This window comes from Agelaius tricolor, unplaced genomic scaffold (genome assembly GCF_023055355.1).
Source record: "Agelaius tricolor isolate 1412-34295 unplaced genomic scaffold, bAgeTri1.0.p SCAF_17, whole genome shotgun sequence".
Classification (NCBI taxonomy): domain Eukaryota; kingdom Metazoa; phylum Chordata; class Aves; order Passeriformes; family Icteridae; genus Agelaius; species Agelaius tricolor.
Genome location: NW_027269277.1, coordinates 1694729 through 1719409, shown reverse-complemented (window position 1 = coordinate 1719409; position 24681 = coordinate 1694729). Strand labels below are relative to the sequence as shown.

The 24681-nt window shown below is 42.4% G+C and overlaps 1 protein-coding gene across 3 annotated transcripts in view; it reads left to right on the top strand.

Moving 5' to 3' along the window:
- DIAPH2 (diaphanous related formin 2) overlaps positions 1-24681 on the top strand; it is a 172128-nt gene that overhangs the window by 115817 nt on the left and 31630 nt on the right. For all 3 annotated transcript variants that reach the window (XM_071442165.1, XM_071442164.1, XM_071442163.1), the window contains one exon: positions 5570-5665. In XM_071442165.1, the coding sequence (XP_071298266.1) occupies positions 5570-5665 (96 nt within the window). The remainder of the gene's footprint in view (positions 1-5569; positions 5666-24681) is intronic.

Below are 24681 nucleotides of genomic sequence, written 5' to 3'. Positions count from 1 at the left end.
TAATTGCAGGGAAGAAAGGAAAATTGGATTCTTTGCTCTTAAAAGTATGTTTCTTGGGGACTGTTTACTGAACAGTAACAAGTGGTAACTTCAGGGAGTTTTCTATGCAAATTCAACTTTTCCTTAGAGAAATTATTTGTGTTTCAAAAAGTAGGTACTGTTTTTAATGTTGAGAGTAGCCTTAATTTTGTTTATCTCAATGTAACTGCTGTAAAACAGTTGGTGTTTTGTAGAACTTACAATGTTAAAAAGCATTTCAGAAATAATTCTTGATCAGCCTTACTGTAAGGCTGGTTCAGGAATCAGGGTGGATGGGGAGCAGAACCACCCTTGGCTCTGTGTAAGGGCTGCTCTGTGATAAGAAAACTCCCCCTGAATTATCAACAGATTCCAGTTCCAAAACACAGCCCCCACCAGCTGCTGGGAGCAAAATCAACTCTATCCCAGTCAAAACCATCACCAGTATCAAATTAAAAAAGAAAGTAACAAGTCATCAAGAATGTGTTAAGAACTCCCCTTTCCTCAGAATGTGTTCCCGAAACTTCTTTTTCCCCTAATATGTTAGAGTTGGTCAATAATAAAGAACTGCTTTTAAAAGGAAATAATTAACAATGGTAAGAGCATTGATGATTTGTTCTGCCTTGCATATCTGCTCATCAGAGAAACTAAAAGTACCTCAGTACTGTAACTTAAATGCAGCTTTGGAACTGCACAGAACTTTATTTACAGGTGTAATTACTGAGGTATCACATGGGAATTTTTGGGGTGGGTTTTTTTTGGTGAGCTGCACGATCTTTTCCTTCCCACACAGAGGCAATCTCTTCCTATTTGTTCCAGATAATTCACATTGCAGCCTGTTTGAGGCATGGTCCTTGCAGGAAGAGGCTCCAGGGGCTCTGTGGGGGCATCTCAGTGTGGCCACAGCAGACCTTGACCACTGGGACATTTTCTCCCAAAAAAATTAAAAATGTGCATTTCAAACATTGTTTTCAATCGCCTGCCTCTACAACAAAGCACTTTCTTTTTCTTCTTCTATTAATTTATTTGAGCCTGAGGTCAGGTTACCATCAACAGTATTCTTAATTGGTGTGTAAGCAAGGCTCTGCCTTGTTTTCTAAACTGACATGAGCTGGGGGTTCACTTCTCAGTCACACTGTCCTAACTTGTTCTCCTCTAATTAAAAAGTAAATAAGAGGCACGAGACAGCACTCTGCTGCAAGCTGCAGAGCAGGACTGCTTCCTGGAGATATTTATTATGCATGCAAAATGAATTTAGCAAATGAATAAAATGCAAATATATGAGGAGAACACAAAAACACGCTTTCCCAAAGACATTGAGAGCTGACCTTTTTAAGTGAATATATTGCAATTAAAAATTCTGGTACTGGTTATGAATAAAAAGTCTTGTTTAAAAGTTTCTACAGGACACCCATTAGACTTTGAAAAGTGCATAAAAGTTCAGAGCCAAACAGGGTAGTGCAAGATGTGAATAGAAGCACAATTTGAAAACCCTTTGGAGCAGCAGGAGGCAGCATGTGTTACCTAATGAGATATTTGACTGGACTCTTTCAGTGAGGACCTAAATTTATGAAAAAATTCCTGTAAAATTCCTGTAAACCTTTGCCCAAATGGCTGTGCAATATCTACACTTCTTGTTAACTTAGATCAGTTTGCAGTCTGGATATTTATAACAATGGGTACAAGATGTTTTGCAAGTGCGTTTGGAAAATACTAGAAAATAAAAATGTGCCAGCAAAATATGTTTGTAAATATGTACAGGTGGTCCTGTAGCAACCAGAGCAGACAGCAAGAAGGGAGGGCAGCAGAACCCCCAGGAGCAGCAGCTCCTTCCCAGCTGTGGCTCTGGGCTGAGGGAAGCAGATCCCCTGGAGCTGGGCCATGGGCTGGGCTCTGGGGCAGATTCTGCAGCCCCCAGCCACCCCAGCAGCTGGCACCTGCTGCAATATCCCCCCAGCTTCCATCAGAGTCCTCTCTGTCAATATTTGTGCCTGGCAGAGCCCAGCAGGGGCCAGGCTGGGTTCAGGGGGCTGTGCTGCACTCAGAGCTCCCAGCCCCTGCAGGGTTTTTGTTGTTGCTCTGCTGGGGCTGCCCAGGTCCCAGAGCACGGGAGGAGCTTGTCCTGCATCCCTGCAGTGGCTGAAGGAACTGTGCTGCCTCAGGCACTGGGAATCCACCCCTGGTCACATCAAAGGCTGTTCCAGTGGTGATTTCTCTCCTGTCACTGCTGTCATCAAGCTGGTGCCCCACTGCTCCTGGAACCACAGGATCTGGGGTTTTGGTGCTGTTTCTTTGGTCACCTCTGCAGACTGGAGCTCTTGGGCATTCCCTGTTGAGGAGCTCCTGGCTGGCCTGGGAAGTTTCACACATTCATTCAATTCTTCCAAATCTGCACATCGCGTCTCTTCAGCAGTGCAAGTAGCAATAAATTGTTCTATGGAAGAATGAAGTTATTTTGTCTTTGTAATACATTAAAAGTGGCCCAAATCTGCTGAGCAGCTCTGGTGTAAGCCCTGGGCCCTGCAGGAGCACAAGCATTTCTGAGACTCCCAAAACCACACCTGAGACTGGGGCTCCAGAGCAGAGGGAGCAGAATTGGTGTCAAACCCAAATCCAAGCAAATGGGGCTCGTGCTGAACACATCAATTCATCCCTGGGAATCCTTTTGCAGTCCTCTTTAGCACCTGGAGTGAATCTGGCTCTTTGCTAAGGCAAATCAAAGAAATCACCAATTATTTTTTTTGCATGTCTCCACACATTTTCTCTTTTTAAAATGCTTGGGGCCAACTTGGAGCAGAAACAATGAGGAAGAAAATTACTTGTTCCAGATGAAACTCCTGTCCTTGTGTACAATGAAAGACATCTAAAAGACAAATAATGATTATGTGTTTTATTTCTGCTGACAGGAATGTTGGAAATAAGTTTTTAGTTTTCAAACTTCTGGCAATTTCTGTCTTTGTTTTTTATTTGTGTCTATAAATTGCTGTGGGTGGTATAGAAATGACACATGGAGGAGGTTGCTGGTCCTGTGTGAAGAACTGCAGGGAAAGACTGAAATTTCTGTTGAATTTTATTTATCAGTTTTAATCAGGACTCCCTGAAAATGCAATTCTTTGTCCAGTTCTCACTTAACCACCTGAAGACTGAGATTAAGATGCACTGCTGAGATCAGACCTTGCATGAATTTTACTTTGAGGAGTTAAAAATCTCATCACTCTGTCCTGCAGCTTCCTCAGTCACGTGTTTTATGTTGTGTATGCTGGCATCCCAAAGCCAGGCTGGCTTTTGGCAGTTGCAGTAATTAGCAGGTAGAGCAGCTCGCTCAGCAAAAAATTGGAAGGCTGCATAAACATTCATGAAGTATTGAAGGATTTTTGTCTTTTTTAATAAACTCTGCCAACTCTTACTTTTAATGAAGATCGAAGAATATTGTAATTTTTCTACACATTAAATATTCTAGATATTAACTAGTTCTGGGTGTGCAGTCACTGCCATGAAGTGTTTCAGACCAACTTTATGCGTATTAATTTGGACAAAGTGTATTCACAGACCTTTGATTTTGAAGGTAAATTTAATACAGAGCCAACAATCAATGAATAAGCATGGGTAGGATAAAAAGCACAAAGAAGAACAATTATGTTGTACAGTTTAGAGAAAATTCTGGCTTTGGGTGTGAGTGGGAATTGAGAAAAGCTAATTTGCTTGTTTGTTTTGCAGGAGCTCAGTTGTTTAAGGCTTTTAGATGGAATGTAATTAAAACTGGTATTTCAGAGTCCTGTGCTGGTTCCTGCACTTGCTCTGCTCCCTTTGCTCTTGCTCTGGGGGTGTTGTGTAGTGTGTGGAGAATGGTGTCACATAGGTGGATGTATAATTTAAAGGTATCCAGCAGTTGTTCTAATGATCATCTTGTAGAAATTTGAACCAGGTTCTGTTTTAGGTGTGCTCTTACATCAGGTGTGGATTGAGTCTAATAAATCTGAATGTAACAGAGAACAGGACAGAACAGCTTATTCATTAATAGGCTGCTTTTAAACTTGAGCATCTGGGAGCCTGAATGTGCATCTAACCTCCCACACCTCGTGTGAGTCAGAGGTTTTTTACCATAATGTAATTTTTTTGCATAAAGTAATGATCTTCCCTTTCCCAGGTGGGGAAATTTGTATGAGTTTGGAGTCTGAGAGATGTGGATGAAATGTCCACCTACCTGCTGAGCCTAACCTATATTTTAGTTTCGGGTTATAACACAGATATGGGAACAGAAAGAGGCATTCATCAGTAGTTTTGTAACCTTTCAGTTCTTTGACCTCTATTTCTCAAGCTGCTGAATGCTGCTGTCAACTGTTATTAACAGACTGAAATGCAAAGGAATGTAAAGACTCAAATATATAAAAAGAAGTAATTTTTCCACCCAGATTTCCATAATGCACCATAAAGTCCAGCAATTTAAAGGCTGCGAGTTAGCCTGGATATGGAAAAAGCAAAATAAAAAATTGAGCAGAAATAAAATTCAGCTGTTAAGAAATGTTACACCACTGACTTCCACTGCATGATTATCCCCTCTTCATTCTCCTTATGTCACCTGAAGACCATCCATGCTATTGATTGTATAGATGATTTTTCCACAGATCTAGTGAGTCATGAAGTCAGGAGGCATCATATAAAATATTTTCTGTGTGCTGCAATATTGAACTTTCTGCTGTTCAGTGCCATCAGATGCATTGATTAAATGGACCTGGTTGCACTTCAGAAAAGCCTCCAGCTATCCCAGCAGCAGCTGCTGCCCCTCTGCACGCTGAGCATGGCATCAATAATGCACAGGGGAACATCTCCAAGCTGAAAGAAGGGTTGGCATCACCTTTGCCTGGTGGGCATCACCCACAGCAGAAACAGTGCCCCTGAGATGTGCCAGCAGCCTTACACAGGTGCCCCCCTCAGATGTGCCTTTCTCTTCTTTGGCAGCATTATGGAAGCAGGACAGCATTTGGGCTTCTATTTCCTTCTACATCTGCTTGCACTTGCACTGATGGAATTTTCTTCCTGAAGGAACAGTAGGGTTGGCATCACCTTTGCCTGGTGGGCATCACCCACAGCAGACAGTGCCCCCTGCCCTGGGATGTGCCAGCAGCCTTGCTCTGGGATGTGCCTGCCTCTTCTTTGGCAGCATTGTGGGAACAGGACAACTCTTGTGTCACCCTGATTTTTTAAGATTTCCTAAGCCTTCTGATGTTGATGTTCTTGTAGTGAACTTTCTCACACGGTTTCTGTAAATAACTCATTGTTTTGCATTCTTTTATAGAGAAGGAGAACGTTGATGGACTGTTGGTCTGTCCAGTGTCATTGGAGAGGTGGCACTGACACCCTCCAATCCACTGTCACTCTTGGAAATCTATAAATGTTGGAGTCAGAAAATAAACTTCCCTTTTTCTTCACCTTGAGAACAGCGGTGTGAGCTTGTGTTCTTTTGTGTCCTATAGCGACACTCTTGGACTTCTGTTTTCCTTGTAAATCTGCTTGCAGCTGTACTGATGGAGTTGTGTTTTCCTGCTTGCAGAGGGTGATGAGACAGGGGTGATGGACAGCCTGCTGGAGGCCCTGCAGTCGGGAGCAGCTTTCAGGGACCGCAGGAAACGAACGCCGCGAGCGCAAGGTAAGGGAAATTCTGCTAACTCTGGGCTAAATCCGGGACAGCTTCAGCAGGGCTACAAACACAGCAATCTAAAGCTGCAAAGACTTGCCAGCACTCTTCACAGGGCTGCTGTTGGGCAGTGAGCTCCTGTGAAAGCCCAGCACAATCACAGATTGTCAACCTGCAGCTCAGGCTCCAGGTTGGTGTGTGCTCTGAGGGCTCCTATTGTCTTTGAGATGGCATTTGAGCATCTCTGTGCTGAGTGTGCTTCGTTCTTACAGCTGTAAGTATAATTAATGCCTTGTAGGTGGTGCCATGAGGAGTGTTAGCTCCTTAACAAATGAGATTTGAGTGTTCAAGCTGGTCATCATTTCCAAGCACTGCTCTTGGTGTGTTCTGCTCTGGTAGGAGCTTCCAGTTTTTGGAGTCTTAAAAGTAAAAATGCATTAAGAGAGCTTCGTTTTCCTGAGGAAGACAATGGTGTTGGACTCAACTCTGTCCACTTTAGTGAGCAATTGCTTCTTGCTGCAAAGCTGATTTTGAGACAATTTGAGACTCAGTGGCAGCGTTTCCTTTGTTCACTTTTCTGTTTATGATATTCCGGTGGCACACACTTTGTGAAATGCATTTACTCTGCTTTCACTTTTCATCAAAGCTCATGGTAACCGCGCTTTGCAATTTTTCATTTCAAACATGTCTTATAGTAAAAAATGCAGTTTTAAAAAGCTACAGTTGGAGTTATTTGGTATAAAATCAAAAGCTTGGGTTGGATATGTTTGGCAAAAGAGGGTCATAAATAAGCCATGTTAATCCACCTGATCCTCAGTGAGCTGGGGTTAGGTTCGTGTTGGCTGATGATTCTTTTTAGAGGAACAGAAGAGCAAAGGCAAATTCTTTTGCTCTTTTTAATAGCAAATGTAGTGCATAATTATTTTTAATTTGCCATATGCATGATCTTATGAAAAAACCAAATAAGTGACTTGATTTGTTCATACTCTGAAGTCAATTCCCCTCCAGTTCCAGGATCATTCTTAATTCAGGGCTTGTTTCTGCTCTCAGATCAGACGTGAAAGAAATCCTCGATCAAAGTTTGGTTTTTCCCCTATCTTGAGAATTATCATTTTGAGAGATGGTTTCTCTGTATTGTGGCTTGAGGAGACATTTGTCACCAAGTGGTGACAAAACAAAGCTTCCCAGGGACCAGAGGAGATTGCACAAAATCTGCTGCAGCTGAGGAAACAGGAGATGATTGAACCTGGGGCAAAACCAGGGATTCCTCAGTAAAAACAGGGGACGGAGCTAATTAAAAATCCCTTTGGCTGATCTTCTGCTTTATGTAGTTACTTTGACTTCTGTGTTTGGAATTTCATTGAGTCAAGTGATATTCCAGTGGGGCCTGGCTTTTAAATGTAAGGAGCTGATGGACTTTGGAACACTCACTGTGAGAAAAGGACTGGGTCCTTCAGCTCCAAACTCTGGCCAAATGTAAGTGCTCTGTAAGAGAAGAAGGCCATAAAGGAAAATTTTCGGGAGAATAGGATGCAATAAATGTTAGTTACCAGTTAAATATACCATTGAAACTTTCATGTAAATTTTCTCCTGTGGTTTAGAAACGTACGTGACATTTTGTGAATAACTTGTCTACACACCAAAGTAAAAATGTGGCTAAAATGTGAGCAGTGAACTACAGCATGAAAATCCTGGAACCATTTACAACCTTCCCCATCTCTCCTTCAAAAAAGGAGCAGTGACAGTTCCCTCCTTGGTGCCACCCTGTCCTGCAGAGTTCCAGCCAGTGAGATTGGAATAAACAATTGATTCCATGCCTCCTCTGGTTCAGTGAAAGGAGGAAAAAAAGGAAATAAAAGGCCTGGAAGGACAAGATTAGGGGATTTCTGGGCTTGCTGGGTTGTGTGGTTGTGATTGGCAAATGGAATAATTCTGTCTGTGGGCAGGGAACAGTGCAGGGGTTTTCTGGGCATTGTTAGAGCTGAACTGCTCTGGAGTTTGGGTTTGGGACATAAAATTCATAAAGGTGTTGCTATTTCCAAAGTTAGACTTGTCCAGCCAAGTTTTGGGGTTGGACTTGTCTTGGTTACACATTATGGTCTGAGAGGAAAATCCATTAAAAGTTTTCTGCCTGTTTGGACACAGATCTCATTTTTCTGTGTCAGTTGTGGTTGGAGTTTAGCAAGGAGAAAAAACAACTTCTGCTTGTTTACTTTTTGTAGTTTTGCTAATTCCTTGGTAACAGGTGGCCCCTACAGAAAGGCAAAAACCCCTTTCCAAACCCCTAAAAAACCCACAAAGGAAATGCCCCCCAAAACCACTCAACAGTACAGCACGTTCACTTTTGTACCCTTCTCATGTGTGTGCTCTAGATCTGTCTTCTTCCAAACTTGCTCGTTCTGTTTGCATCTTCTCATGGTGAAAATTAAAACTAGAGAGGTTTCACACCCTCACAGTGGCTGCAATCTGAAGATCATGGAAATTTAGCTTGTGTTGTGTTTTCTTCCAGTGGGTTCATGAAGGAAATTTAACTCTGAAGGAACAAACTGTAGTTTCACTTCTAGATTTTTGATCAGTTTAGCTGAAACCCCACAGCTTTGCAAAATAAACAAAAAAAAAGCCAAAAAAAAACCCCCCTGTGTGTGTTCCCTGTGGCTTTGGGTCAGTGGGCTGGACCTGGGAGGGATTAATTAATTTGGGTAATGGAGCTCCAATTACTACAGGCTTACAACAAGGAGTGTCATTCCACCCCTTCAGTTTGCCTTTTCTACAGGGGTTGCTGCTGTGCTTTGTAGAATATTTGTGCTCACATGGTCATGCCTTTAAAATAATTCCTTTTAAATTAATTTCCAGTCAGATTCAGACTGGGTAAGAGGCGCAGAAGGGAAGAGAGGCACTGCTCAACATTGCAGTGCTTCTGCAGGGGAAAAATCAAAATGTGAAATGTACAGACAGGTTCAGAAAAATAAAACCCATTTCAAATATGTTTCACTGCATTATGTTTGTTTGCTAAGCCTGGAAATGAAAAGCTACACTTTAATGGGTTGCATTACAACCCCAGACTTTTCCGGTAAAAATGGTTTTGTTAGCAGGTCATGGAAGTAATAATAATAAATTCCTGCCCCCCTCCTCTGGTTTTGCATTTCACTCTGCTCTTTTGTGCTCTTTCTGCTGTAGATTTCTCAGTGTACAAAACCATTGAGGGGTTCCTCTCTCCTGAGCTCAGTGCTCCACTTTATTGTTTCTGGCCTCTGGATTTTAGGGAGGGAGATTGCTCTTACAGGGGCTGGCTTTGCTTAGAGAGCCTACAGAATAATAATAACTAGACTTCAGCTTCTAGAAATGTTGCTCCCTCTTCCAAAAATACCCCTTGCATTTTGCAAGTTTGCCAATATTGGGATAATAAAGAGCAGTTTTAGGTGGCATTTATCACAGGGAGCCATTAAAATCTGCATCCAGCACTGCTGCTGCACAATAATCCCTGCCCTTTCTCCTGGCCCTGGGCTATGAAATTATTAAAAGAAGACCAATTCAGGAATAATTTTTTTTCTCTAAATTAGCTTAAACAAATTTCTGCACAGAGCTAACTGTTCTGCTAAGGCTCTTTTTATTAAGTTTCTAAGTTTTTTGGCACGGAATTTAATTTCTTTTAGGAATGTTAATAACCAGTGCCCTCTCCCATGTATGCAAGCTCTGGCAGCCTCCCTGATGCCCTGGGCCATTCTTTCTGTGGCTCTCACTGCTGGGCATGCAGTGATGCAGGGACCTGCATGAAGGTTCTGCCTTAGGTCTCTCTGTGTTTCTTGAGGATTTCCTCTGCTCTCTCAGCACACATCTTGGATTTGTTTTTAATTCCTGCATCACAGTCGGATCAGTTGCTGCCCTGTCATTACTTCCATGCTAAGAGCACACCCTGAGCATGGAAAGGAGACCCTGGACCTCCCTGGTTCAGTCTCAGCATTGGTTTGTGGTTCTGATGGGAGCCATCTGAAGGGCTTCCACTCCTGGTTTAACCTTGGCAAGACAAACAGGAGCTGTGGTAATATTGTTCCTATTTTTTTAATGATTTTTGGTAATTTTCATACGGCATTCAGACATTTTAATTTAAAATATGGGTTTGTTTAAGTAGGTGGATAATTTTCATTGCATCAGAATTCTAATAGAAGGTTATTGTTTTAGGAATCCTGTGTCTTCTGCTTGGAGATAAAACTGTGCTTAAAGACTCACTTCTGCTTGTCTACCTTGCTAAACTAATTTTACCTTTGCACTGATTGTATTAAACAAAATCTGGAGGGTTAGTTGGGTTTGTGGGTGCACAGTCCTCATTCACCTGAACCACATTCAAATAAAAACCTTCAGTCAAAGCAAATTTGCTTTCCTAAAGCACTGTCAGTCATTCTGGATGTGACAGTTGTCTAAATAAGCTGGGTTTTGATCTGCTTGCATCTGTGAATTGGTGAGAATGTCATAAATGTTCAGATGCAAGGAGGTGGGAGGTGCACTGAATTTGTGCTCAACAAAATGTCTTTCAGAGGAACAGATCCTCAGCATTAAATACCTGTTATCAAGTTGGCAATATCCATTATGAGCTATAAAAATTTAGCTCTGAGTTTAAAAATCAGTTTGTATTTTAAACTTCTCCATCTTCTCAAACATTTTAGCTTTTAGGAGCTGAGTATTTAAAGGCATGTTTGCCATGCAGTTGTGTCGGGGAGGATTTTTGCTTACAGTCAGGTGCTGTGGACTGATGGGACTCACACAAGATCCAAGTGCTTCAAAATTCCCACATCTGTAATAGCAAGAGCTAAACAAGATCACCAAAAATAAATTTACTTATTTTGCTATCATGGCACTATTGTAGATTTAAGTTTGCTTTTCCTTCTAAATATAAATATGGGCACCATTCAAATTGAATCTCAGCAAGTTACCTGAGTCCTGAGAGCTCCATAAACAGTCCCAAAGCTGTTTAAAAATAGGTATTTGTGGTATAATCTATTTTTACTGTGTCTGCATTTTGTCTTATGGCTTTTGTAATTAAAGGAGTACTTAGATAATACATTTTTCCTCTGGCCTGGCATGAAAGGAGCAGCTTTGATACGGGCAGATTTTACTTGACAGGGGGAGGTGTCTCTGCCTATGACAGGGGGCTGGAAATAAATGATTTTTAAGGTCCCTTGCAGGCCAAACCTGAATTCTGTGAGTTGTCAGGCAAGCAGGATGGAGGAGAAGTGGACAAAAAGGGACTAAAGAGGATTCAGCCTGCTCAGATTGGATGCTCCAGGCTTTTAGGTGCACACCACATTCCCTGGAGCAGGCAAGGGGTGAAGGGGCTCCAGAAACACCTCAGGACCACTGGCTGGCTGGACAGAAAGACAGAAATTCAGGAGTTCTGCACATTTGCATAATTGCTCTCACCTCTGTGGGTGTGTTCCCTTCTCTGAAGCAAGGGCTCGAGATTGATTTGTTGTCCTTAAATTGATTTTCTGTTCTTGGCATGCAGGGACTGTTCACGTGTTGACCTAGAGCACGTCAAGTGTTTGTAAATGTTTGGGGAGCTCCACAGACACAGAGAAATGGGACTGTGAGCTCTGGGCTTTGGATCCATTGTGCTGCTTTCCCTAAGTTGTTCTTTGCCATTTAATGTATTCTTCTTTCCCAAAACAAGAGTTTTTCCTGAACAAATGAAAATGTGCCATCAAGTGGCAAAGCCACGTACGCATTCTGCTAAATGTCCTTCAGAAAGTTATTGTGCTATGTAATTGTAACTAATTACCTCAGTTTGCTGTTCATCTAAAGCATTTAATTACTTACCCAGGCTGAGGAGAGCTCTGTACCCCTTGCCTTTATTAGTGTGCTTCAGAGTGCATTCAGTGCAGTGGGAAAAGTTCTCCCTGTGAAGTTTCAGAATATTTTTCAAGTTTCAGAATTTTTAAAACCCAGCACTGGTGCTGCTTTACTCACTGGATTGCCCTAAGATCCAAACATAGGAAATTCTAAATTTTTGTGCCTTTTGAAGTAAAAACCCACAGTCCATGAGGGATGATGGGAGGGAGTTCCATGGGAGCACTGAGGATTCTTCATCTGCAGCTTTACCACAGAACCTCTGACACCTGCAGAACTGGGCCAGTTGCAATTTCAAGTTCCAGACCTTGAAACTGAGTGTTGGATTTCATTTTAATTTCCATACATATTTGTATTTATTTATATTTATTCATTTGAAGTTGTTTGTGTCTCTCTGGTGACAGGACCCTGCAGGCACCCAGAGCAGCCCTGGAGTCACTCTCAGTGTTTATTGTGGAGCTCCTTTCTCTTAGAGTTGCTCTGGTTCAGCTGCCTCTGAACCTCCTAAAAGCCTTTTTGAACATCCTGTGTTGTGAAATAGATTTTTAGACAAACAAAGCTTTTCTGAGAAGCAGGAATTCTTCCCAGCAAGCAGCCTATCAAAGGAGTGATCCAGGAGGAGACCGCCAAGGTCACAGAGCAGGATTTTGTACGAGTTGGAAGTCACTCACCATTCTGAATTTATTTATTTTTTAATTCACACTGAATCTGAAAGCTGTTCTATTTTAATGAGCTATGTCCTGCTAGATGGGAAGGCCTCCATTTCCAGAGATTGATAGCTGAGTTTTGGCTGCATCTTTATGCAGTAGCTGAAGTTAGAGGAACTTTTTTACATGCAGAGAAAGGATATTCATGCATTCATTTACCAACTACATGAGTAGTAATGAACGATATGCAAGGCTAACTTAATTTGCATTTGGCCATTTGAATTTTCTTTGTCAGTGCTGACAGTGTTATCATGCAATTATTGTGAGACACTTCTATTTGAAAAATTTTCTCCCACAGTACTGTTTACTGAGGTAAAGCACATTGGCTTTAATATTTTAATATATATACATAATGAATGGAAAGGGAAGAGATGAAAATCACTGTTGCAGTCTATGACTTGGGAGGGGATTAATTGGAGTGACATTAGGTCCAAATGGTTATTTTGTAGGCAGGGAGGATTTCTGTTCCATCCTGTTCAGGGCACAGGGGGTGGGATTGAGTCCCCAGCCTCAGCACGGAGCCCCTGGCCCAGAGTCCTTCACTGTGGCTGTCATCTGAATTGGGAGAACTTCATTTGTTTCCTTGCTGCAAAGGCAATATTTACCCTATGGGTTATGATGTAACAGAGCCAACTGTGAAACTTCTCATTTTCTTGTGGCATTAGCAGGAGAAAATAAGAAAAAAATCCAAAATAACAATGCTCAGTTACAGAGTACTGATATCATCTTAGGCAGTTGTGTCATTCTGTGAGAGGCCGGCATTGCAGTCGCCTCAAGTAATTTTATTTTCCTGATTTTTTAGTTTCATAATCATAAGAATTTATTTTCCTGATGTTTTAGGTTCACCATTTTTCATTTTATAAGAAATAACTTTATTTTCCTGGTGTTTTTAGTTTCATATCCTTCTAAGAGGATAAGTTGAAGATGCAGCCCAGGTGTGCAGTGGCAGAGGGACAGCTTGAGGCCAGCAGAGCTTTTGGAGCAGCTCTGCAGAGGAGGGCACCACGTGTGGGATGGCAGTGCAGCCTGAATCCTGGGCTTAATTCTGCTGCTGTTATGGTGCTCAGAGAGGTGTGCTACCCAAAAACAGAGTTTGGTCTTTATGGCTTATTACAAGTGCAAATTGTTACCAAGTTTGTGGTATAGATTTTGTGATATCACCTCATCCTCGACTGGATTGCTTTTGTGCTTCTAGGAATTTGGGAGAAGGCAATTTCAGGGGGCTGATTTGTGTATTGGCAGGTTGTTGGCTGGCTTTGTCTGAGATTCTTTTTGCATCTTTGTACAAAGCATCTCTGGCCATTTATTCACACTCTGGTGGGTTTAGAAGGCTGCAGGGCTGACTCTGCCTGACTTTGTCAGGTGCAGGCAGGGTGGGATTGCAGGGCAGGATTGGTGCTGCCTTGGGGAGGCTGAGCTGGAGCAGAGGCTGGGCACAGCTCCAGAGTAAAGCAGGGATTCATTCAAAGCCTCTCCTCCATGGATCCACCCTGGGCAGCACCAGAGCCCAGCCAGGGCTGCACCCAAGATGAACCAAAATGGCCCCAAAATGCACGGCCAGGCATGGGGTCTCTCCCTGGGATCAGTTCTGCTCCATTTGCATCTTGCAGTTCATTGTCCCATTCCAGCTTTAGCCCCTGCAGTCCCATCCTTGTTTTTCTCTCTCCAGCCCACGGGGTTTGTGCTCTGGGGCTGAGATTTGGATCATTTGTCCTTGGTGCCCAGCTGGAGCAGGAATTGTTTTGTCTCCCTGCTCTCTGCTCACCATCCCCTAATGTGAAGCCCAAACCTAAACACTAAAGCAGTGCAGAATCTGAAGATGTAAAAGCAAAACCTGAGGCATCATTGAGACCTGGTCAATCATCATTTCAAACCCAATTTCCTGTCAGTATCTCCATTGCATAGCTGAAACTGCAGCACAGGTGGTTCATCTCATTATTGCACATTATTGCCTCAACATAATAAAGCTGAGCTGGTACATTTGTAATGTATGGAGCTCCAAAATTGCTCTCACATCCTGAGCACCATCCGTGCTGGTTAATTGTAGGACATTTGCACTGCTGGGTTGTTTCAGTTCTCAATGCTGTTATGTTTTAAAGGGTGCTGCAATTAGGGTGAAGTTATTTTTAATGACGAGTAAAACCAGATGTGAGATATTGATGATGGGCATTAATAATAATTCTGATAGTCCTGTATTTTAGAGTAACTAGTTTCAAATCACAGAACTGCCTTTAATTCTGTAAAAACCAGACACCAGCCTTAAAAGAGTTGGTTTTATTTAGCCCTGCTCAAAGCACCCTGCAGAAGTGAACCTTTGCTATGGTTTGTTGATCTTCTCAGTAGAAGATCTCTGCACGTTGCACAGCTGATTTCTCTTTTGGAGGGGAAAGTGACATAATAGGCTTTGATATAAGATTTTGTAAGAACATTATCACTAATATATCTATTAGTGTGTGCATTAGCTCATCTCCTTTACCCTCTCATGGAAGTATATAATGTCATAATATTGTTATTTAAAAACTATATACACACTGTATAGTGCCTTCCAGATGGAGGTCTAAAAATAACAGAGATACTAGAGTTCTTCCTTAGATCTCCATTATATTCACTCCTCATTTTCCCTGTGATTTCTGTATTTTTTTTTCTTCCATTTCTTGTTGCATTGGGTATTTCTTCTGTTGGTGAAGAAGATTCTATTTAAATAATTATAAGGAGAGTATATAAAATTTTACAATGCTGTCTATGTGTCTGTAATTCCATGAATATATTACTGGAGTGGAATGTCAGCCTTCCTGCATTTTTCCTACAAATTTAAATTACAAATTAAAATAGACATACCACACTGAAATAGGGAAAATGTTCAGTCATTGTGAGGATGATTTTTTTTCATTTTAAAGGGAACAAGTTTCTAAAATAACATAATAGGAAGAAAAGCCATTATTGCCAGTATTCCCTCAGGAGAGGGAGAAATCATTCAGCTTGGAGGGCCAGAGCATTTTCTGTGCTGTGATCAGGTTACATTGTCAGTTCAGCTGGCTTTAGGCTCTGTAAACTATGTCCAAAGCAGAATGGGATGGAGGGAGGACCCAAAAGGTCCTGATGACTTCATGGAGCAGAATTTGAGTCTGAGAACGGCAGCAAATTCCATCATCACTGGGGGTTGATTAAAATCCAGCAAGGTGTGCAATCAACAATTTGGAAATGAATTATTTCCTTACAAAAGAAACAAAACAAGACGAACCACCGAAAAACCTACCAAAAATACACCCAACCAGAAGAAGAAAAACCTCCTAGATCTGGTGATTCACTCCTGAAAAAATACATTATCATCCCTGTCAGACATTGCAAAGATGACTGGCAATTTCTTTCCTTGTAAAATCTGTTCATTACAAGATGCTTCTGACAAAAGCTTATTTTATTTTTAAATCTACTTTACCAGAGTGTAAACCTTAAAGGGAGATTTACTAGAAGTTTCATTTTTTTTTTCCCCTAATGGATAACCACTCAGAAGGAAGCTGGAATTATGTTTATGGAGTTTTCTGAATATTTACTTCCTGTTGAAATAATAGAGACGCTAAGGAATATACATTTCCAAAAGATCTCTCTTCACTGAAGGCAATCATGATTTGGTTGAAAGGAGTAGCAGCTCATCATCTAAGGGAACAGATACGAATCAATTCTGAGTGAACAGATATGAATCAATCAATTCTGAGCTGTCCTTAAACTTCTCAGGAAAATCTCTTGAAATGTGTTGTAAAAGAATCAGAAAGTTCTGTGGCACTGAGGGAGGAGGGTTTCAGGAGTGGAGGAACATTTACAAAGCAGGTTTAGCAGTTTGCTGGGATTAGATTTGTGCCAAAGCCTCTCTGGTGGGACAGGAGTGAAGGGATGGAGCATCCACAGACCAGGCAGGGCAGTGCAGCACAAAGGCTGCTCTGGAGGAATTGCTGCTCAGTGCAGGCAGGTGTGGGAGGTGAATCTGTGCGGAATTTTAGGGACTATTTGTAGCTTTGATGTGGTTTTTTGTAGTTGTCCACTTACTAATTTTTTGAGAGTATTTTTTTTTCTGTTTAAGAGGTTATTGATCTATTTAAATGGGCTGATTGGGTTTTTATGATAACTTTGGAGCAGCAGGTGTTGATGTGGTTTCTATCAAAAAGTTTTTATCTTCATTTCATTGGGACAACACGTCTTTCTTTCATACTGTGATGGGTTCCTGTACTATGAAGGGACAGATGGTTGTTGTTTTTCTTTTGGGAGAGTGAATTGTAACATCTACTTCATAACATCTACATTATAACATCTGTATTATCTCACCCTTCACATAAAACTGGAAATAGAATAAAAGCTTTTAAAACCCATCTCTGGGTAAAAAAAGGCTTAATCCAGGACAGGATCCTTGGACAGGAGGTGCTGTCCAAGGTCTGCAAAGCTCTGTAATTCCATTCAGACTGAGCTGGAGGATGAAATTCTGTCGTGGGAGAGAGAGGAATAAAAGCCGTTGGTCCTCCCTGAGTGCCTGTGGTCAGGCTGGCCCTGTCCCCTGAGTGATGACATTTAAATGCACTAAAAGGCCTCCATGGGTGCACCTTGGGCAGCACCAGGGCCCAGCCAGGGCTGCACCCAAGATGAACCAAAATGGCCCCAAAATGCACGGCCGGGCACGGGCTCTGTCCCTGGGATCAGTTCTGCTCCATTTGCATCTTGCACTTCATTGTCCCATTCCCCAGGATTTTTTCCATTATTTAAAACATGATGTAAAATACAGAAGGAATAAAAAATATGATGTTTATGGGACTATGTAGCCTTTTGATTTCCACTTGCAACTCCTTTTTTCTGTACATGGGTAACTCATAGAAATCACAGAATATTCTGAGTTGGAAGGGACCTGCAGGGATCATCAAACCAGGTGTTAAGTGAATGGCCATGCAGGGATTGACCCCTTAACTTTGGTGCTTTTAGCACCTGGCTTTGACCAGCTGAGCTCATCTCTATTTAGATATATGAATATTTTTCATTATTTTTTTAAATGTCTATTTTAGAAAGGGCTTCCCTCAAACAGTTGGCATGAGAAGGTTGCATTTGGTATTTTTTTAAGAAGAAATCTCTCCCAATAGCTCACTGTTACTATCAGTCCTGTAAATACTCTGGGCTCTGGGTTTAGCCTTTTGAAAATTACTCAATATGAATTTACTGTAATGATGGGCTAATTAGTTAAAGTTCACTGAGTTTAGCTAAACACACAGTGTTTGATTTGGAGAGATAAATCTGTGCTCTGTCAACCTTTGCAGACATAACCCTGCTCCCAACATTATGTGACAGGTAGTGAGGCCTGGGGATGTGCTGCAGAGCAGCTCAGCTCAGCCCTTCACTCTTGACTAGTTATTTATCTCGTGGAGCAGAACTCACAACTGCCAGATGGGAAGTGGGGAGCACCCAAGGAAACCTCCCCAGCCTTCCTTTCCTTCTTCCATGCAGCAGGAAATGGTTTGGAGATGGTGCCTGTAGCTCACATTGCTGTGTTTTGGGGTTTTGGTTGCTGTAAACCCTTTCTTTGCCCTGTATATTCTGAAATAACTTCACATTTATCTGAAATATTTTTATATTTAGGAACACTCTGTTATAAATAAGACTCTGCAAGCATTTTTAACATTTTGCATCTTCAGAATATTATACACTTCCAAAAGATAATTTCAGAAACATGTCCACAAGTGAGTTGCTCACACTTCACCAGACAAACCCAAACCCCCAAACCTTATTTATCTGCCCTGTGGCACCTCTGGGTGTTGTTCTATTGGAAGGAAAGTGCTGAGCTCTTTCTGCTGCAGTTCCAGGCGCACAGGAAAGTGCATTTAAATCCATCCTTTACTGGAGCCCGTCCCTGTTGGTGGGGAGATAAAAGTCAGGAGCAGGGTGCTGGTGCCCAGGTTGCTGTGCTGGGGCTGAGCAGGGCCACTGGATAAAAGGAGCTTTTTTGAGGCAGCATCAAAGCCCCCAGCAGCAAAACCCTTTCTGCTCTCAGCTGCTCGAGCAGTCGGACCCAGGAAGGGCTTGCTCTGGGCCACAGATGAGAGCAGTTGTTTAAAAAAGACACAAACAACAAAAGGGCCCACAAATGTCATCCCGTACAGAGAATTTTCTGGCAATTCCTTGTAGAAATCCTGTCGTTTTAGCCAATGAATCAGTTGGAAGGGGCTCCTGGAAGAGCCCTTACGGTTTAAGGAGAAAATGGCACTGTCTGGATTCTGGTTTGCCCTGAAAATGAATGAAAAAATAATGAAAATTAACGTTCAGCTAGCGAATAACTGACTTGTACAAACTGAAAGCTTATCCCTTAAATATTTGATGGAGCTGTAAGCAGTGAGGGCTGTGATGTGTGCAAGGGATGTCAGCAGAAGCCGTGGGCCCGGGAGCCGTTCCCAGTTTGTCCCAGTGCTGCCCTGGGCCCTGTGGGTACCACTAGGTGGAACCATCACCCCTCCCTTCCTGCCTGCAGAGCTCACTCGGCTCCAAGAGCCTCTCAAAGCCATGTAAGCCAAGAGGTTTTGTGTCATTTTTTATTTTTTTTTGTGTGTGTATCTGTGAGGGAAGGAATAAATTGCTGCCTGCTTGGCCGAAATTGTTTTTACTAAAATAGGCAATACAATCTTTCCTCTACGACCACTGGGATTATGTGCACTGGCAGTAATGCAACCTTTGCAGTGTTCTCACCCCAAAGTTTCTGGGTTTGTGTCCCAGTTCCTGGCTAAAATCCCCTTTCAGAGTATATAATCGCTTCTCCAAAAATTAAGCCAGGCTTTAATATAAATTTCATTCTTTGCAGGTTTTTGAATGAGTAGTGTCAGTGAAGGAGAGCTCTAGAAATACATTTTTTTAGAATCACGTTAAGAATTTATTTTAAATATATAATATTTAGCATTTATATAAATATTTATTTATTTATTTATTTCTCTTCTTAGCAAAATAAATGTTTTTTCATTAGGGAAAACATGAATTCCAAACTATGACTGTGAATAAGGGTAAGATTTCCTGGTTTATTCTAATTTTTTGGGTTTGTTTGCATTGTGCTATATTGTCCACAATCCTTTCCTACAGTAATTAATCTTTCAGTGCTGTCACAGGGCTGTGCTCACTCCAGCTGGATCCCTGACACTTTGCTGGACACGGGGATCTCTTGTGGAATGATGCAACAGCACTAAAAATAATTGCACCTTGAAATGGGGAACATCAAGGAATGGAAACAGTTTGTCATTGGGATTTCCCTTTCTTTCATTGCCAGCAATGATTGTAGTAAAAGATAAGCAGAAAAGAGAACTTTTATGGTGAGAATGGTTCCTTGTGTCTTATTTTCTCTGTCTTTGGTGCAGCAAAGGGGAAGCTTTCCACGTGGGGACCCACAGAATGCAGCTGCAGACAGCAGGGGGAAGAGTTTGGCCAAATTGCCACTCTACCAAACATCTATAGAAAGAAAACAAAAAAATTTCCATTGCCAATGACAAATCCAAGCTGAAAGTTGGCCTTGCCTGTTGTCATTCATTGCCATTCATATTTAGGAAGCAGACTGCTGTGATAATTGATTTGATGGTCCAGCTTGAGTGGAAGCACTTCTGGGCATAGCAGGCCTCAGAGATGCCAAAAAAGAAGAAAAGGTGGGAATGAAATAATGCACTACTTTCTCCTCAGAGGCATGTGGCCCAGTTTTTGAGAACAGAAAAACATGCTTTAGAAGAAGAAAGAAGCAAAAAAAAACTTAGTAACTCAGTAATAAGTACAAAAATGACCATATAGCCTCAGTCAGATAAAAATAGGCATTCAGAGAGAGACAATGAGTGTACATATTTTACTGGCAGGTGAATAATAGGAGAATGCTGTGGAAATAATCTGATTTTTAACGGGCTCTGTCCAAGGGAGTACCTTTCTTGCTTCTTTTTTTTTGTGTAACAACAAAAGAGGCTCCCTTTCCTCAAAACACAGACACAAAATAAAAACCACCCAAAAAAACAATGTTTAATTTTTTTTTTAGTCTTTCCAAAGAGGAATTGATAGTTCTGAAGAAGGGAACGAAGGCAATTATTGAATTTGAGAGGCAATAGACGTGCTTGGATTAAGTGAACTCCCGTTGGGTTTATTTACTTCCAGCCTAGGTGATAATGAGGCCTTTCCCTGCATTTCTGGCCACGGGGCAGTGCTCACCCACAGCCTCCTGCTGCTATGAATAACTCAGGACACTGAGTGCTACTTGGGGGGAAAAGCAGATTTAAAAACTTTTGTATTCAGTGCTTGACCTCTTAATCACAAGTGCCAGCAGCCTTTCATCGATTTAAAGACCCAAACAAAACCAGATCAGATTGAGCCATGGAAACACAGAACTGCAATCACAACTGGTTTGTCTTTTGAGTGATGCTTATTTACTGGCAAAACCAGTGTGGTCCCTCAACTGCTGAACTCTTTGCATTCATGGTCCTGAATCTTTTGTCCAGGAACTGAACTGTACCAGTAAAGCTGGAAAAGCAGAGCTGGTGGAGGAGCAGGAGGCTGGGACTGTGCTGTCCCAGGCCATACATGAGCATTACTCTGATTTGCAGGGTTTGAAGGACCTACCCTGCCTTCAGGGGTGATAGTTGGTGTGAGCACAGAGTATATTCCACACTTAGAAAAGAGTCTGTAAAAACATACTCATTTATTAGGAGAAAATATCAGATTTTCTGATATGTTAGGACTTTTCAAATTCCTTTTTATACATTGGAGGCAGAAGCTCAGAGTTTAATAAGGGATTAAACATCTGAAAGTGATATAACCCACGTGCCATTCTTCCTTTGAATTCTTCTTGCTTTCTATCTACTTTTCTATAAAATTCCTTTTTAAGTATCAAAACCCTCCCTTGAATTGATGGATGGGAGACATCACACGTGGCAGGTGTTTGAAGGAAATGCTCTTTGTGCATCTCAGCAGAGGGAAACTTCTCAGAGAAGCCTTGGTTTGGAGTGATGCTGAAGTTCAGGTGGGATGCTTGTCTTGGTCACAGGTGGGGCAGCAAGGGAATAAATGGAACACTTGAAGAGTTCTGTTTTTTTTGGGAGTTGGTGGAGAGCACTGAAAGTGGCAGCAGGAAGGATCAGCTGGTGGGGAATGCCTGGATTAACCTGACTCTGCATCCCTTGTGCATCCCTGCTGAGTTAGTCTGGGTCTGCACACAGATCAGTTTTCTGTGGCTCTGAAATGTGTGGATTCTCCCCTGTGTTTGTTGGGAAGTCTGTTCTTCCTTTCAGGGTGCTTTGGAGACATTTGTGACAAATTACTGCAGCTCCTAAGCACACAGACCCTGGTCAGTTCATCTGAGCTGGAGCTTGGGAAGTGCTTCCAGCTGAGCACACTGCAGTAAATATTATTAGACCTTGATTAAAAGATAATTGGAGTAATTTAGATTTTGACTGCAAATTCTGTGTGAGCCATTGTGTTGTAGTGGCAACGATGAGTAATTATTTTTATTCTGTTTTCAAACTGGGCAGCACCTCCATGCTTCACCAGGTGCCTGCTCCTGCCTCTCAGGAGTTCAGGGAATGGTGCTGGGGCTTCCAGCTGGAGATGTGGAAAATGGCAGGAGCAGCTGCTGGCCCTGGGAGGGAGAGCCTGGCCCCAGGGAGTGGGGGAACCTTCTCAGACTGAGGGGATTTTCCACTCTGCTCCGTGATTTACTGATAAGTGAGGGTAGCACCTTTGGAATTCCCCTCCTGTGCCATCGCCCTGCCCATGGGGGTGGTTTGTGTCTTCTCACACCATGGAAAGGTCTGGTCTGGAAGGGACCTCGAGGTCACCTCATCCAAGCTCTGCTGGCAAAGGGCCACACACCAGGGGCTGCTTCCCCACTGCCCTGGGGTGAATAGATGACGTTTTTATCTGCAATCCTCTTGCTCTGTTTATGCTGAATAAACCCCTCCCAAATCTGCCCTGAACCAGGACACCCACCCAACTCTCCTGGGTATTTCCAGTGCAGGAGCTCCCAGCACTGCTCTGGTGATGTTCAGTTGCTGCCACAGTGGGTTTGGAGCTGACCCTGAAGGGGCTGGGGCCTTGTGTCACCCCCTGGTGCTGGCAGGGCCCGTTCCCCTGGGGGCTGCTCCTGGCTCAGGGTCAGGCTGAGCCCAATCTCATTGCCAGGTGTCACAACGTGTCAGGAGAGAGCTCCAGGCTCTGTGAGTGGCTAAATGTGCCTTCTGTAAATGGTTAAATGTGCCTTCTGTGAGTGGCCAAATGTGCCTTCTGTAAATGGTTAAATGTGCCTTCTGTAAATGGTTAAATGTGCCTTCTGTGAGTGGCCAAATGTGCCTTCTGTGAGTGGCCAAATGTGCCTTCTGTAAATGGTTAAATGTGCCTTCTGTAAATGGTTAAATGTGCCTTCTGTGCTGCCACATCATTTCTAATGGTCACATGCAACTGCTACATCGTAAAAGCAGCCAGTCCAAAGCTCTGCTCAAAGCAAGGCAGGGATCAGCACAAAAGCACCTGATTTAAAAAGGGAGAAAGCTATTGGAAGGTGACAGCTGGAATTCCAGTGCTTAATCTGTGTAATTAGAACTTTTCTGAGGAGCGGGAAAAGCAGGTTGGACTTGAGGTAGTTTTAGGAGTTAATTAGCAAGGTCTTTTTGAATATTGAGAATGCCTTTGAAGGATAAAGTTTTAAAAAACTAGTTCAGGGCTTTCAAACAGCATAAATTAAGAGAGAAACTTTCTTTTTGCACATCTTCAAGATGCAGACAGAGTCATCCTCCCTAAGCATGCCATTTCCCTCCATCAGAAATATAATCATAGATCCTCCTCAATGTCTGATCTTCATAAGGATTTATTAGCTTGCTAACAGTAATTTAACTGGAAATAATATTTTATAGGAGTTTTTTTTTTGCACATTCACCATTACAAATACTGAAGTCAGTGGCTCTCCAGTCATAAAGTGAGTTTCTTCCTGGGCTGGGTACTGTGATATATCACCAATATTGGGAACAGCAGCCTGCATATTTCAAGGCACAGCCATAGAATTATGGAGTGCTTTGGGCTGTGAGGGAGCTTCAAAACCACCTGAACCTTCCCAACCCCCCTGGCCCACCTCCCATCAGCCCAGTGTGCTCAAAGCCCTTTTTAACCTGGCCTTGGACACCCCCAGGAGGGGAGGGGGCATCTCCATCTCTTGGGGCACCCACAGCCACTGTCTCAGCAGCCTCTCCGTGAAGAATTTCCTGCCAGCATCCCAGCCAGGAGGGGATTCCTGCCCTGAGGCAGTCTGGAGCCATTCCCTGCTCCTGCCTCTCCCTGCTCTGTCACAGGTGCCCCCCCTCCAGCTCCATGGAGCCCCTTTAGGGCTGCAAAGGGCTCTGAGCTCCCCCCAGAGCCTTCTTTCCCAAAAGTTCTGCCTTTTTACAAGGGAGTGCAGCTGAAAATACAGCCTTGCTTGTTCCCCCACGGCTCTGGTGGGTTTTTGTAAGCATTTGCCAAGAAATAAAACTTAAGTACACTGAAAATTTGGGGCCATATCTCTTAAAACATATGGAGAGTATGGGCTTGTTCTGTTCATATTTTACCTGGGTTTATGCTTTGTTTTGTGAATGCACTCACTTTCACAGGGAGAAAGAGCTCTGTGTTTCTTTTACAAAGCTATGTGGGCAAAATTTAGGAGATGTACTTTACTTTCACTCACTTTTTATTAGTTCTGATGTACTCAGCTCTTAGAGAATTTCTCACCTGTGAGCTGTTTCAAACAGCTGTTACAACAGCAGAGTGCATCTTGATATGAAACTAAATTAATTCACCTGGATTATCACCTGTGGCTTTGGAAAGCAAATCAGCCTCAGAATTATCTATCAACAATAAAAACATCAAAGCAGGACCCAGTGAATGGCAGTAAAGTTCTTGTGCTGTCTGCAGAGATGGTTTCAAGAGGAGTGCACTGTTCTTTGGGTGGGAACTCCACAGGAACTGCAGAATTCTATAGAACTCAATCATTCACAAGGCATTATTTAAGTTTATTTTAGTACAGCATCCAATCCATTGAGTATTTAAGCTTCCCAAACGACCAGATTTAAAAAAAAAAAAAACAAAAAACCAACAACCACTTGGTGAAAAGTCAAAAAATCCAGGTCTGAAAAGGAAGATGAAGGTGTAAATTAGTATTTGAAGTTTTGCCTCTGCCCAGTTGTGAATTATTTAGAAATGTTACACTGATTGTTTCATGAATCAGTACTTATCTTACTCCTCAAAATGCATTGTTCTAGAAACTGTAGAAATTTATAAACAGAACTGTCCAAAACTTCTCTGCTTCTGGGATGAGGGGGCTGTTAGGGTTCCTAGTCAGAGGAAACAAATGACAACAAAAAAAACCAAACCCTAAATAACAAGAATAACAACAAAACCCCAGCCTGAAGTTCACATGAAGCCATGTAAAAATGGCAGAATTGAGTGGCAGCGTTGGCCTTGCAGCAGATCACTCTC